The following is a 15,536-nucleotide window of genomic DNA, read 5'->3' as shown; positions in this document are numbered from 1 at the left end:
GTTAAAAACTTTTAAAGTGATTATTTGAAATTAAAAAAAAAAAAGGAAGGCTTCACCTGACATAAGCTTACTTCTCCTTTCCCTTGCCGTTGTTGGAACGCTCTCTGTTTCGTTCACCAAAGTCAGATTCTTTCTTTTTTTTCTTTTTTTCAATTTGAATTTCCTTTTTTGGAGATTAACTTCAGTTTTTTTTTTAAAATTGTCAAAGTAGGGTTTTTCTTGGATGTGGTGAAGCTTTTCTTCTTTAGGGTTCGCCGGCTGAGTGGGGGAGAATTCCGATTTGATCTCTGTCGGAATCTGAATATCTCCGGAGACATGGCATCGAATCTCCCGATGAGCCCTGAACTGGAACAGATCCATGGCGAAATCCGTGACCATTTCCGAGCCCTCGCGTAATGCTTTCTCTCTATTCATTCTCTTTGGTGGTGGTTACAAAGATATGTTTTAGGGTAAAACAAAATATATTTTTTTCTCACATCATTATATATGTTTGTGTGTTTTGCAGGAATGGGTTCCAGAGGTTGGATAAGATCAAAGATTCAACTAGACAAAGCAAGCAACTTGAGGAACTTACTGACAAGATGAGAGACTGTAAAAGGTATATGCACTTAGTGTATTAGTATTAGTATTAGTATTTGTTGCTTCCTTGCTTGCTTGAATCATCTTCTTGCCTTGCGTTGGTCATGTTTTGTAAGTGCCTTTTTCGTAATTGTAATGCTTACTTCTTCTTCATGTCAGGTTGGTTAAGGACTTTGACCGTGAACTCAAGGACGAGGAAGCTAGAAACCCTCCTGAAGTAAACAAGCAATTGAACGATGAGAAACAATCTATGGTCAGTTCTATCTTTTCATTGTGTTGAGATGCAAATTCATGGAAGCTTTTCTTTTTCTTTTTCTTTTTTTCGGTGTAGGAATATTAACTTAGTTCCTTTGTTAGAGTGTTCTTCCACTTTGCAGCCAGTAATCGTATTCCAGTTTGGTTAGATTTAGTTGCATTTGTAAAACCAATTGGATACTTCTCAGGACGATACTTTAGTGTCATTGTGTTTCTTCTATAGCTCTCCTTTTGCTCTTTGATTCTGCTTTGTAATTTTTTTTTCTTTTGTGTGTAATGTCACAGATTAAGGAACTCAACTCTTATGTTGCACTAAGAAAAACGTAAGTGCTTTCTCTTTTAATAGCTGGATAGATTATTTGAACCTCGTACCCGTCCGTTACACATTGCATCAGTTCAGCACATGTCTTGTCTCCAGGATTTCTATTGGTTTATGTGTTAAACTTGTTCTGGTGAGTTTCAGGTATATGAGTACCCTTGGCAACAAGAAAGTTGAGCTTTTTGATATGGGAGCTGGAGCCAGCGGCGAACCACCTACAACTGAAGAAAATGTTCAAGTGGCTTCAGGTCAGTCAGTCCCTATGCCTGCTATTTTATGCTACCAGGACATGAATTGTCCCAACACATCAAGAGATGGTGGACTATTTTAGGCTCTCAGTTTAAAGATATCCCTATGTGAATTTTGGCATGAAGTTAGATTATTTTTGGAATAAGAAAACTGGCGTGGAGCTTATTATATGTTCTGTATAGCTATGTCAAACCAGGAGCTTGTTGATGCTGGAATGAAAAGAATGGATGAGACTGACCAGGCCATTGAGCGCTCAAAACAGGTAGAGTTACAGATTATAATAATTGTGTTCCGTTGTTTGGTAAACATTCTTCCTATTATTCAGGTTGTAGAGCAAACAATCGAAGTTGGAACTCAAACTGCAGCTAACTTAAAGGGACAGGTAATAATGCAAAAAGCATCCTCCATCTCATCCCCCCCCCCCCCCCCTATTTTAATCTTTTGCTGCCACAGACTCAACTCAATTTGGTCTGTAAATAATATCGCAGACGGATCAAATGGGGCGTGTGGTTAACCAATTGGACACGATTCAGTTCTCTCTCAAGAAGGCTTCCAAGCTAGTCAAAGAGATAGGCAGACAGGTTTTTGTAACTTCATACATACTGACATATATTTATATCTCTTCTTGCTTGACTGCAAAATCCCTGAATCTCTTATGTCTAACTGTTGTTTCAGGTGGCAACTGATAAATGCATAATGATGTTTCTGTTTCTCATTGTATGTGGTGTTGTAGCCATTATCGTAGTGAAGGTACTTTTTTTTGCTCATTCCAATAATAGTTGTGGAGGTTGCTCTCATTAGAAAGTTGTAGTAACTCTGTTTTTTAATGTTTTTTCTCCACAGATTGTACACCCGAATAACAAAGACATTAGGGACATCCCAGGGTTAGCTCCTCCAGCGCCATCAAGGAAGCTACTCTACTTGAGGAATCCAGAGTACATGCGAAGATAGAAAGAAAGAAAGAAATCTCTGTCTGTATATTTATTTACGTGGACTGAGGATATTTGCATCTTGAGGTTCGGTAATTTGATCTTCTTTGCTTAAATTCATTTGTTTACACTCCATGAGAGAGAGAGAGAGAGAGAGGAGAGATTGTGTGGTTTGATAGTCATTTGAATCTTTGTTGTTTTTGACTGGAGAGGGCTGTGTATATTTCATCTTCTGGTAGTAACTTGATCACTTGTTTTGTATAAAATCCAGACCATGTCATACTCTCTCTCACGTTCTCAATAGTGACATCACAGCTGTAGAAAATGTCAAGGACACATCTGGAGTTTCCATTACACAACAGTCCATATGGTTCAGTTTCTATTTACCTGGTCAAAACGAAGAACGTGATGAAAGACTACTACTAATACGTGCGTGACCACGTTTGAGTCTTTAGTTAACTGTTGCAAGTCTTTTGATCCGTTGTACAAGGTACAACTGTTCTTTCGTATTGGACAGCTCTTGAAGATTTTATTCCTCACCCGACTAAACTTATAACCACCAGGAAGAGAAACTCAAATAGCAATATTTAAACCGATTCGATATGTTAAAAAGAGAATGCTCAGCTCTCAACAAAAATGAAGATGGTGGGAAAAATGAAGACCACAAGAATATATATAACTCTAATGTCAATTCATTACAAACGAATATGCGACTTCTAAAGTTTTTTTTAAAGCTAAATCATCGATCATACTAGTATTACTCAGCTATCTATTTCGTAATAAAGTTGCAAATTTTCAAAGAGAAGTACAACATTTTCACCTGAGACACGAGAGGACACGCGGTCCCGAATGCTCTGCTGTGCCTTTTCTTTTGGTTTCAAAGATACTTTTATATTGTAGCAAAGAAAGAAAAAACGAATTGGGAAGCAAAACCTCTCTATCATACGTTTTTACCAGCATCTTAAGCAGCGTGATTTCCAAGCTGCGTCCTACCAATATGAGATAACCGCGACGTTATCAAAGGGGCTTCCTCGTCGTTAATCTCGGCTCCCAGTCTTGGGCTCTCTCCTCCACCCACATCTGGATTGAATTTATCTGAAGACTTCTTCTCCATCTTCCACTCCTGCATATTGCTTGTGTTCATCAGTTTATTTTGGAAATCTAGAGATTCATTTTGCCTTTAGAACCCTTTATGCCGGTGATATATTACTATGAGAGGAGGCTATCAGGTCTCTAACACAGCTTATAGATTCAGTGCACCTATTTACGGATTTGAAGGAATCTTAAACAAGCCTCATAACCTCAACCCTACAAAGAGTTAGAGATGGCGAATGTTTGACTGACCTTATTGATTCGATCTGGGAGACTGTCAGCAATTGGTTGAGACGCCTTCACGTCCTTCACTTTTATGTAATTGTACATGACGACGCCACAAAGCGCTGTGTCAGCACACATGGCAAGAATAAATACTTAAACGATGCAAACTGTGTGGAGCAGAGACATTCAAGAAGGAAAAAACAGATGTTTACACAAATTAAATTCTTGTGAACTGAAGAAACCTACCAATTGCGTATCCAATGATGTTCAGCCCAGTGATCGTGGACTCAGGGAAAATGACTGTTGAGAGGGCAATGAGGATCCAGTCTTTAAGAACACCAGCTACCCGGATTGTTACTGCACCTGTTCTCCCGATTACTAAGAATATGGAGAAGTTCAAGGCAAGAGCACATAGAGCATTGGAGAAAAAAATCCAGAAGTTGAATTGGATCTGTGAAACTTCCATCGTGGGTTTCTCCAACACATACCAAGGGAAGGCCAGAAAAACAAAACTGCACAAGATTAAAGCAATAGCGTTTCAAAGAGAAGATTATGTGAACTAATGTGCGGTAGAGGAGACAATTTCACATCTATGCTCTAGGAATAAGTAGTACATGATGTCATGACATCAACAATGAGAGAAAATCATGTTATGTAATCCAATTAGATACACGGGAACCAAAGATTAGGTAATGAAACATCATATTCTCGAAATATAATTCTTTGAGAACTATCAGGATTTAGGAGTGAATACCTGCAGGGAGCTATGTAATATAAGCTGTTGATGGGGTTTAATGTCAACCCCTTCTTCTGGAGAAGAACTTGAGTTAGCACCAGTCTAAGTGCTTCAGCAAATATGCCAGTCACCTGATAGACGGTGCCAACTATATTGAAATGGATTTCCCCATAGGAAGATATCACAACTCCAACACTGACAAGCAACATGTTCGAGAACACGTCGCATCTTGGTTTGTCAGTGCCGCAGATAACTGCCATGATAAACGTTGCTACTGGCACTGAAATTCCAAAAGTCATGTATTAATATTCTTTGTAAAAGTAACAAAAATTATATTCTAAAGTAGACAATGTAGCCAGAATTTTAAAAGTCTTGACATACTTAAAGCTTTGAGCATCTGAATAAAGGCAACAGAAATGTGCAAGTATGCGGTATTGCCAAACCTGCACAAACGGAGGATATGAGATAGAGATCAAGAAAGAAGAGCATCAACAAAACCAATTGTGTTGAATGTGTATGGAACAGGAACTTACCAGAGGCTTGATGCAAAGAATGCGCTTATAGGTACCACACATGTTGCGTATCTGTTGGACACAACAAAAAAGTGTGACAAAACAGAGAGGTGGTGAAACTAGCGTACGAGAGAAAGAAAAAAATAAAAAAGATAGCGAAAAAGCTGGCTTACATTTCAAATGTCATTTTAACCGGAGCTAAACTTATCACAACCTAAAACACACAAAAGCAAAACTTATCACCGCACAGGAAAAAAAAAGGAGTTCAAGGCTCCATAGAAGATACCATATCATAAAAGAGAAGACCATAAACGATTTGCATAAGCATACTCCATAGAAATGGGAGAAGAGAAAAAGCATTCTAATGCAAGTAAAAAGCCTAACCTAAAAAGAAAGTAGTAATATTGTTTGGAGTTTAGAATAATAATAATACCTTGAAGACGCGAATGAGAAGGAAGGCCACGAATCCAGAAAACCCCATATGGATCATCGTCAGCGTTATAGGAAGTGGAAAATTGAAGTATTTCGGAGATAATACCCACTGCAAAATTAAAAAATAAACATGATTTAGAAGAAGTAAGCCTGTACTGTAACAAAAGCTAAAACGAAAGATATCAATACAACTATGTGTTTAAACACTTTGCATATCTATATATATATATATCTGATGCTAACATCATCACAATACTAGCACTCCTATGGAGAGAGACAGATGATACAAAAAAATACTTGAATTAGATATATTTAATAAATAATTAATAGCATTTGAATCAGTCACACCTTGTTGTAGAGTATGACTCCAGAGGAGAGTATGATGTAGATGAGTAAGTAGATATAAGTCAGTACAAGCGTCTTGTTTATCACCATCTTCCTCCTCTCCTAAGTGCAAAACCAGAGAATCTTTGCAGCGAAACCCTAATCCAACAGTTAAGGGGACTAATACGTCATCCAAAACCTAAATTCCACAAATCACGATCAAGGAAAACGCGAATTGGATCAGACCCCGAGATCGAGTGTAGTTAATCGAGAAAAAAAAGAGGGAGATTAGAAGATTGATTACTACCTCGAGATCAGAGGAGACGAACGCAACGACGACGTATTGATCAGAGATTCTATGGGAATCAACGAAACAGAGAGGAGAAGATTTTTTAAATCAATGGAAGGAAGGAAGGGAAGGGAACGTAGACCAAGTGTGAGGAGCTACAGTGAGTTTTGGTTTGAGAAGAGGGCTTGGAACTTGAAATTGATTTTTTATTTTTAAAATAATTAAAAAGGGACGGTGGAGATAAATAGGTTAATCTGCTGAATCCGAATCGAACGGCCATTGTTTTATCTCACGGATGTGGAGACGACCCGCCAAGAAAGTTAGAAGGTTTGAGCTTGGTGGGCTTAATTTGTTCCTGCTCTATTTTAGGCCCATTAATTGATAAACAAGTGGAGAAAAAAATCTGGAAGTATGCAATAATGATGTATATTATATGGAGTATTATTTTGTATTTAAACGTGAGGATTTGGGAGGTTTTAATATTATTTAATTTAGAATAACCAAGTGAATGTGATATACTAACCAATTTATAAATAGGGGTCTTATTCTATTATCAGGATTACTAATCAATTCTTGTCGGCGATAAGATGTTGTAATCAACTCATTTTCATTTCACACAAAGAACTGAAGAAGTTACTGATGATTAAAATACATCTATGGTGATCACGAACATCACCATACATGTGTAGCCTTGAGGTAGCTTCATATATTTGATATTTTCAATGGGATTGTAATCAATTTCGGATATGAAACTCAAAAGGAACTCTGAGATTCGAGGTATTTTTTTTGTTAGTCGACATTCATGAGTCATGACTAATCTACAATCTCATTTAGCTCTAAAATAAATAATAAAAACGTCTTACTATAAATACAATAGTGAATAGTGTAAACATGATAAAGACAAAAAAAAACGACAGGAAAGAGACGTGGTTATACAAAGTTTTGGGCACCGACTCTGTACGTATAGCAGCCCATTTGTGTATCACACCCGCTGATTGTGTTGGTGCAATGCTTGATAACATTTTCTATGTTTTTGTCATTGAACAAAGGAAAAAATAATCAAAATATATTATTTAAGAAGGAAAAAGATTTTTATATTCTAAATATATAAATAAAAATATAAAAAAATAAAGAAAAATAAATTTTTATTATAATTTCAGATTATATGTTTTCAAATTCAAAATTTTTTATAAATATTCTTTTTAGATACTTTTTCGAATATCTTTTTTTCCAAATTTTCTTTTATAATTCGAAAATACTTTTTAAAACTATTTTCCAAATTTTTAGTATTTATTTTTAGAGGGTCTTCTCTGGTGACGGCTTGGTCTCTCCGACATTGTTAATTACAGATTCAAACAAGAAGGATCTGTAGCAGAGACAGCGAGAGTGTGTGTGTGTGAGAAAGAGTTTAATTTGTTATCTGTAAATATGAGATGTTTATAATTCATTTACAATTATGTCACATACCTTGTATCAGTTAATAATAATATGCCATATAAAACAATTGTCGGGTATACACAAACTTCTGAGTATCTATATTCTATATGACTTAACATAAGTTATATGGAAAAAAAAACACAAGTTATATGTAGTGCGTTTTCAGAAGCTATCTGAAAAGTAAATCTAGGAAGTAGTGAAAAGTAATTTATCTGTAACATTTCTAGCTTTCAGAACGACTTCTATTAATAATGGTTATAGTTTGTCAAACGACGTATATTATATGGGTTTCAATTCTGGTTACTGACTATCGGACACTACTAGCATAAACTAGTGACATGTTATGTCATGTTTTGATGGTAAAGTATTTATATGGATCAAGCTATAACTAATAATCATATCCACAAACCACAAACTATCACAACACTATGTAATTTTATGTAACTTCTGATATTTTTCTTGAACAGAAACTTCCGATATATTGTTGTCTTGATTTGGATGTAATGCATGTGTAGTTTAGACAAAGTAGAATTAGAGAATCGCTTATCATTGTTTCTACATGATTTCTAATTATATTAATTGTGGACTATCTTACATGCTACTTTGCTAGTAGATCAGATTTGATGTAACCCAACAACTTCAAGACCATATATAATAAAATAATTGAACATCAACAAATACAAAAGACATAAAAATAGATGATAAACAAAAAATTAATAGAAAAGAGAAAGAGCCACGAATAAAACAAATAGAAAAAGAAAAAGAAAAATAATAAACATGTTCAGATAAAATATTATCAACAACACCAACTAAACCCATTGTTTGTTAGCTTTTGGACGCGGACACTAATCATGCAATTGTTTTTGTTACGCATTGTCTAAATTATTGTTCTACCTCTACAACCAATCATCTTACTTTTCTTTTATTAAGTTAAACACACAATAATTCGGAATATCCTTTAGAAAGAAAAAAAAATGGTGTAAAAAAACAATAATTCAAAATACCAGCAGCCCCATTGTGGTGTGGTTTAAACGAGAAGGTGCAGCCATATCGTGCGTATAGTTTTTTAAATACTCCATCCATTTTTAATAAATGACGTTTTGGACTCCGTAATAACAACAAAAACCTCTCAACTTTGTAGGTAGAAATAGAAGAATTGCTCTGGACAGCATCATATATGAGAGTTACCCAAATTCCCTTGATCTGTTTTGAAACGGCTTACTCAGATTTGGTAGATATGGCTATTAGCTTGGTGGATTGGCCGGTCTTCGTTTCAGAGTTCGGCTCATGCATGAAAACTTTGAGAATGCGGGTTTGCTCCACATCCCTAAGAATAGAAATGTTCGTGCAGATACATTTGTAAAATAGATTAGGATTAGTGTTTTATTTTCCTACGTAAACAAGATTCGGCCGGTTAAAGTTGTTCTTCAAAATAAATCTTTTCTGATCAAAACTTGGTTTAATTTTTACCAAAAAAAAACAATTGGTTTAATTATATAGGAAATTGACCACAAAAATGTGCAGCTGGAGAATGATGATGATGATGAAGAAATGAATCTTGTATTCCACTCATCAAGGCAAAGCATTCTCAGATTGACTTTTGTAAAGCAAACGCTAAGGCAAATTATTAGTGCTTTATCTGTTTTTCAAAAAATTAATCATTTATCCATTGGTAATTTAATCTCTTATTTTATAATTATGGATTAGTATCTTCACGGTGTGTGATTGGTTCTTTCATTTAATAATCTTCATATGCAATATTATATGTGTCTCCTTTAAATAAAACAAATAAAACATCATAAAAGCTCATATCTAATATAGAATTCAAATGTATATCATAATGTATGATGTTTTGATACTAGCACAAGCTTGTATGATAAGTTTTAACTATTGTTTCTCTTATCAAAAACTTGTAACTCACTCTGAAGCCAAATTAAGTACGTACTAGATTTTGATCCGCCCGACCGGGCAGGTATTTATTTTATGTTTTCAATGTTTCTTTTAATATTAAATGATGTATTTTGTAATATTTAAATATAAATTTAGATTGAAAAATAATCTTTGCAGTTATAATAAGAATTAAAGTTAAAATTTTAAAAAATATTCTGATATAAATTTTAAATCTCCTAATTAAAATAATATAGAGGTGGTCATAATTTTTTCCAATTAAAAAATCTTAGCATCCGTCAAAAACAAAGAAAAAAATTATAAATACATAAAATATATAACCATATTTGGAACTATAATTTCTATTAAAATAATTTTTTTAAAGAAAAATAATGTTGCGCTGTTTTTATTTATTTCTAGAGTTTGACCCGTGACCGTCGTATAAATATTTTTTTCACTTTAATATTTTTCTCTGTACTAATGGTATAATATATATATATATATATATATATATATTTAATTAAAAATGTATTACATAATTGTTAATATAATATTTTAAAACATAACAATTTTATTTATTACTTTAAAATAATTATATTTTATGATTTAATCGTCTATTATATCATAGTGTATCATATAACAAATCTTATATTTATAACTAATTGGACTTATGTAGGAAGCATTATGCTAATAATATATTAATTTTTTATATTTATTTATATATTTATAAATTGATTAAGATACTCAAACGTTTTTTTGTTTAAGGAAACGTAAAAGCTTTGGAGATTTATTGAAGTTTCAATCAATTCTCTTAGGTATCCCAAAAAAATTAATGTGATAAAATTGACCACGCTATTTTGAAAAATAGAAGAAAATATAAGAATTAAACGAATAATTTAATTGCTGGAATATGTAAAGGAAAAATCAAAACAAATGCAATTTATATTAAAAACTAATTAAACAGGAAAAAGACGAAAATATAAAAGCAAACAGAGCCCACAAGCGTACAAATATTCGAGAAGAAGTAGAAACATCAAAGAAAGCTTAAAACATCCTTCTCTGTTTCCCCCCCACCAAGTGAAAATCCTACAAAGATCTCTCAAAATATTTCTTAAAAATGGAGAAGATAATCTCACTGATTCTTCTTCTCTCTTATTTTATGTAATCCCTTCATTAACTCGAGCTCCAGTTTCCATCTTTCAAACCGGAAAGAGAAAGAAAAAAAAAGTAGAAGATAGAAAACGTGTTAGAAAAGCAGAGGTATTGATATAACAAACATTGAATGATTTTGATGTTGTTGGTGTTTCAAAGCTTCGATCTGTTTCTTATATACTCTGTTTTCTCATTTTATGATTCTCTTTCGTTTTATTATATTTTTGTGATAAATTTGATGTTATCAGATCATGATTATGTTAATTTATTTATTATTATCACAATTTACAAATTCTTAATTCAATTTTACTACATACACATTAGCGACAATATATCTTCATATTTTAGCAAAAAAAGAAAAAAAAAGACAATATATCTTCATCTTTCCCCTTCTCTGTTAGGTTCTAGTATGGATTTATTGTTCCTTTCACATTCATTTTTATAACGTTAATGATCCATTTCAACTTCTACAGGATATATAAAAGAATCTCTATCTATAATGGCCTCTGAGCTGAAACAAACTCTAACCAAGAGATACGGTGCTCTTCAACTATGGGAGATCATAGTCATTGCTCTCTTTGCAGCTTTCATACTAATCCTCATCATCTCTGTATGGCTCAGCTTCCGTAAAAAATCAAGAAGATCTAACTTCACACAGCTTCCCATAACGCAAACCACTCACCTTCCAGAAGAAATCAAAGACATAAGTGTTGATCATGTTTTGTCTAACAACAACGGTACATCTCATCAAACTCTAGATAAGAAGTTCAACGAGAGAGACATAGAGAATGGTGATGGTAACTACTCTGGCTCGTTAGAGAAAAAGACCGCGGTTAGGTCACATTTGTCTCCTGCTACTACTCCTTCAGCAGCAACAGCTCATTCGCCTCTCTCGGGTCTTCCAGAGGGCTCTCACATTGGTTGGGGCCATTGGTTCACTCTACGTGACCTTCAGCTCGCGACTAATCATTTCTCCAAGGAGAATATCATTGGTGATGGTGGCTATGGAGTTGTTTACCATGGAACTCTAGCTAACAAAACCCCTGTGGCTGTCAAAAAGTTGCTCAACAATCCGTAAGATATACCATACCACCTTTCTCTGTATGTTCATTACATTCAGGTCGGGTTTAGGGTTTCAGATTCATTCGGGTTGGAGTGTTTTGCATCCATCTAGGAACCGGTATTTTAAAAACCAACAAAAAATTTAAAATCTGAATTAAACCCGAAAATATTCGAGCATTTCGTTTTTTGAATAATTTTTGGTCTATAAATAATATTTTAAATATAAAGTTATTTTAGAACTAGATATACAGTACTATAGTATATTTAGGTTAATGAATTGTATTTACGCTAAACATTTGTCCGGTTAAGTTTCGGTTTTTCAGATTTAAGGAAATAGGAACTATTCCATTTTTGTAAGTTTCGGTCCAGTTTGAATTTCGGTTCTTGGGTCGGTTTTCGGATTTTGGATAATATGCACAGAACTAGTGCTCATGCTGAGATTGGCATTCTTGTTGTTCCATTTAGAGGGCAAGCTGATAAAGACTTCAGAGTTGAAGTGGAAGCAATAGGACATGTCAGGCACAAGAACTTAGTTCGGCTTCTTGGATACTGCGTTGAAGGAACACATAGGATGCTGGTTTATGAGTATGTGAACAATGGGAACTTAGAGCAATGGCTCCACGGAGACATGAACCACCAAGGACATCTCACGTGGGAAGCACGGATCAAAGTTCTTATTGGCACTGCTAAAGCGTAAGCTTTATGATGATTCTTGTTTCTTGTTTTTTCTTCTGGTAGTGTAAGCTTATGAGAATGTGTTGTGGCTGTTACAGTCTGGCTTATCTTCACGAAGCTATTGAGCCGAAAGTGGTGCATAGAGACATCAAATCAGGCAATATACTTATGGATGATAACTTTGACGCCAAGTTATCTGACTTTGGTCTTGCTAAATTGCTCGGAGCTGATAATAGTTACGTGAGTACACGAGTTATGGGTACATTCGGGTGAGTTATAAACACTGTAGCTTTAACTTGACGTTTTTAGTATTCTCCATTGGTCACTTGCAACATTTTTTCTTTGTTTAATATTTAGATATGTGGCGCCTGAATACGCTAACTCTGGTCTCTTAAACGAGAAGAGCGACGTGTACAGCTTTGGTGTTGTTCTCTTGGAAGCTATTACTGGAAGGTACCCAGTTGATTATGATCGGCCTAAAGAAGAGGTAATGCAAAGAACTCACACACTTTTAAATAGAGATGACATGAATCAGAGGTTGATCTTGTTTCATGGAAATGTGTGTGTGTGTGTGTTTTAGGTGCATATGGTGGAGTGGTTGAAGTTAATGGTTCAGCAGAAACAGTTTGAAGAAGTGGTGGATAAAGAGATTGAGATCAAACCATCGAAGAGCGAACTAAAACGAGCGCTTTTGACAGCTTTGAGATGTGTTGATCCTGATGCAGACAAGAGGCCGAAGATGAGTCAAGTGGCTCGAATGCTTGAATCAGATGAATACCCTGTGATGCCTAGAGAGGTATACAAAAAAAAAAGCGATTTATATTTTTGTTTGTGGAAACTATATGTTAATATAATTGGTTTAATGAATGTTTTATTAGGAACGAAGAAGAAGGAGAAGCCAGAACGCAGAGCTGCCTAGAGAAAGCACAGAGGCAAATCAAGATGAGATAGTAACAGAAGCAAAGACTTGAGTAACATACAGATATATGGACACCCTTTTAGATTCGTTGGATGTTGTTTAGATTCTTTACTTTGCTTCTATGGTTTATTTATATTGATCTTATACATGTAGAGAGGAGAACAGGATATGTTTCTCTTATCTGGAAGAGGAGATATCTTTTGTATAGCTTTCTCTTACTACTTCATACACATGTTATATGCAGATATTTACAAGATGTAAGGTTTCTTCTACCTTATACTTCCTTTCCAACATCAATTTTTCAAAATAGATTGTTCTCAGTGACTTGCAAGATATTATTCAACATCTTTCTCAGTTTTACTTTTACATAATGGCACAAACATGCACAGTATTGGTGTATTGTAAAAAATTAGTACAAACTTACATCCCAACGCATTAGATAACATAAAACAAAAATAGCGCAACATTCAGGTTTCCCAAGTGAGATGATATTCAGTTGGGCTCCATTCAGTTTGAAGTGGGCTTACGGTATTTTTTTATGAGAGATTAAATATATAAAAATACTCTTTTGATTCCCTATGACTAGCTATTTTTCTTCTCTAAAGACGGCTAATTTTAAGCTGGTTATTTCCATTAACATGCTCTATTTCTTCTTGGAGCACTGTAATGAAGCTAAGTTTAGTTTCAAGTTGTCATTTCCATTAGTATTCTCCATTTTATTATGATATTTCATTTACTGGTTAAAATATATAAGGTGTGCTACTGCTTGGAGAGATTTGCATAATGTTGGGTTGTTGAATCTGCCTTTCTCTGAAACTTGGACCTCTTTTCAACTACACTAGTTTTTTTAATTTATTTGCCTAAACTTTATGGTACTCATTACACCAGTGGTAAACTAATGTGGAATTTAAACTCTTAAAAGACAAACTAGAAAGTAAGTATGAGGAAGAAAGGTTTGCCCACAATGGCAATATAATCTATACAGGTTAGTGCACCATTTCATTAATTGAATATAAGTCTATTGGACCAATTGATTAGAAATATATAATATACAAAAGTATATATTGGTAACACATGAATCTTCTCAAGATCTTTCTCTTATATTTAGGTAACTGTTAGATATTTGTTTATCTTTTAGAAAGTTTGTGACATATCTGGTCTTTATTAAAAAAAATATATCGCTTGAGATACTTACCAAATATCATTTGCAAAATAAATTTTGTATATATGTCGGTAGGTATTTAGCTTTTGCATTGGGTTCATGTAATTATTGTAATTTTCTATTCTTCAAGTATATTGGTATTCTTCAAGTATATTGGTTACTTTCGTGGTTCTCAAATGAAAGTCCAAATCGAATAATTTTCTAAACACCCAAAAATATAAATAGTACAATAATATATTATATTTTAGTACATCATGCATTAGTATATTGGAATATATTTTACCCCGTGCGGTAATATATTACTCATTTCCAAACAAATCAAAAATTTAATATTCATATATTTTCACTTTATTTTGAAAAACCAAGATATATTATATATTGTTACAAAATATTTTAAACAAAAGTAATATACTGTAGATATTTTATTTAAATCCACTAAATTTATAATAAATCTAGAAACTCATTTAAAAGTTAGCAAATATCATACATCATATAATACTATATCATCTTACATTATATAGTATATTTACAAAAAAAAATTAATACAAACACTTTAGCAAACCATATGTAAAAAAGAAAAATTATATATTTACGTTAAATTTTATAAAATAGTTTAAAATAACATTTGTTATTTAATATAAGCTTCAAAATTGTTAAAACACTTCATGAATCACTACTATTAAATTAACTAATCTACCAAGTGAATCTTAAGTCTCATGATCTCAACAAATATAACTCTTATAAAACGCAACAAAATACAATGTGATAGAATAGGTGTGGCATTGGGTCTTCTGGTCGGATACGGATCGGTTCTTTTCAGTTCAAGTTTTTTTTTATCCTAAACATTTGGACATAGCTAGATATTTAAAAATTTGTGGTTCGGATTCAGGTTGATTCCTTTGGAGTCCGGATCCATAATTCAAATACCTATAAAATATTTTTTGGGTAAGTAAAGGGTCTGAATTGATTTGGGATATTTAGGACTCGAAAAAGACTTAAGGTACCAAAAAACCAAAACAGAAAAACAAATACCAGGAAACACAAACAAATACCTTAAAATATTTCAATTCCAAAAATACAAAAGTTTGCCATTAATCTGATCTTAGGAACCGAAAATACCTAAAAACATTTCCTAATAACTATTTTTTTATAATTTGATATTTTACAAGAAACTCGAAACTATGATCGGAAACCTTGATCTGAAACTTTTAAGAAATATACACAATACCGAAAACACATACAAAATACCGAATACATATCTAAAATACCCAAATATACCTTATACACACAAAATATTTCAG

At 33.5% G+C, this 15,536-nt stretch overlaps 3 protein-coding genes across 4 annotated transcripts; 2 read left to right on the top strand and 1 right to left on the bottom strand.

The window, feature by feature from the left end:
* Positions 1 to 32: 32 nt before the first annotated feature.
* Positions 33 to 2,662, top strand: LOC108811862 (novel plant SNARE 13). 2 transcript variants are annotated; one of them, XM_056988325.1, is made up of 11 exons: positions 33 to 121; positions 212 to 392; positions 506 to 598; positions 739 to 832; positions 1,120 to 1,157; positions 1,298 to 1,401; positions 1,585 to 1,664; positions 1,728 to 1,784; positions 1,891 to 1,983; positions 2,078 to 2,152; positions 2,246 to 2,662. In XM_056988325.1, exons 2-11 carry the CDS (start codon positions 316 to 318, stop codon positions 2,351 to 2,353), a joined length of 819 nt encoding a protein of 272 aa, XP_056844305.1. In that variant the 5' UTR covers positions 33 to 121; positions 212 to 315; the 3' UTR covers positions 2,354 to 2,662. The 2 variants fall into 2 exon arrangements, with proteins under 2 accessions (XP_056844305.1, XP_056844306.1); XM_056988326.1 differs by having other exon boundaries at positions 36 to 121; positions 209 to 392.
* Positions 2,663 to 2,972: 310 nt separating this feature from the next.
* LOC130494742 (probable sugar phosphate/phosphate translocator At3g17430) lies at positions 2,973 to 6,143 on the bottom strand. Its single transcript, XM_056988327.1, has 10 exons — positions 5,960 to 6,143; positions 5,677 to 5,851; positions 5,330 to 5,437; positions 5,070 to 5,110; positions 4,918 to 4,968; positions 4,766 to 4,827; positions 4,403 to 4,664; positions 3,895 to 4,160; positions 3,676 to 3,770; positions 2,973 to 3,454 (listed from the first exon to the last, which is right to left on the bottom strand). The coding sequence occupies exons 2-10, from the start codon at positions 5,761 to 5,763 to the stop codon at positions 3,293 to 3,295; spliced, it is 1,134 nt and encodes a 377-aa protein (XP_056844307.1). The 5' UTR covers positions 5,764 to 5,851; positions 5,960 to 6,143; the 3' UTR covers positions 2,973 to 3,292.
* A 4,162-nt stretch (positions 6,144 to 10,305) lies between these two features.
* Positions 10,306 to 13,345, top strand: LOC108806332 (probable receptor-like protein kinase At3g17420). The gene is made up of 7 exons (XM_056987875.1): positions 10,306 to 10,525; positions 10,891 to 11,491; positions 11,945 to 12,172; positions 12,253 to 12,423; positions 12,512 to 12,641; positions 12,735 to 12,950; positions 13,033 to 13,345. The coding sequence occupies exons 2-7, from the start codon at positions 10,917 to 10,919 to the stop codon at positions 13,123 to 13,125; spliced, it is 1,413 nt and encodes a 470-aa protein (XP_056843855.1). The 5' UTR covers positions 10,306 to 10,525; positions 10,891 to 10,916; the 3' UTR covers positions 13,126 to 13,345.
* The last annotated feature ends 2,191 nt before the right edge of the window (positions 13,346 to 15,536 follow it).

The sequence above is a fragment of the Raphanus sativus genome, chromosome 6 (assembly GCF_000801105.2).
Source record: "Raphanus sativus cultivar WK10039 chromosome 6, ASM80110v3, whole genome shotgun sequence".
Classification (NCBI taxonomy): Eukaryota; Viridiplantae; Streptophyta; class Magnoliopsida; order Brassicales; family Brassicaceae; genus Raphanus; species Raphanus sativus.
Note: the sequence above shows the minus strand (reverse complement) of the source record. Positions and strands in the feature narration are given on the sequence as shown.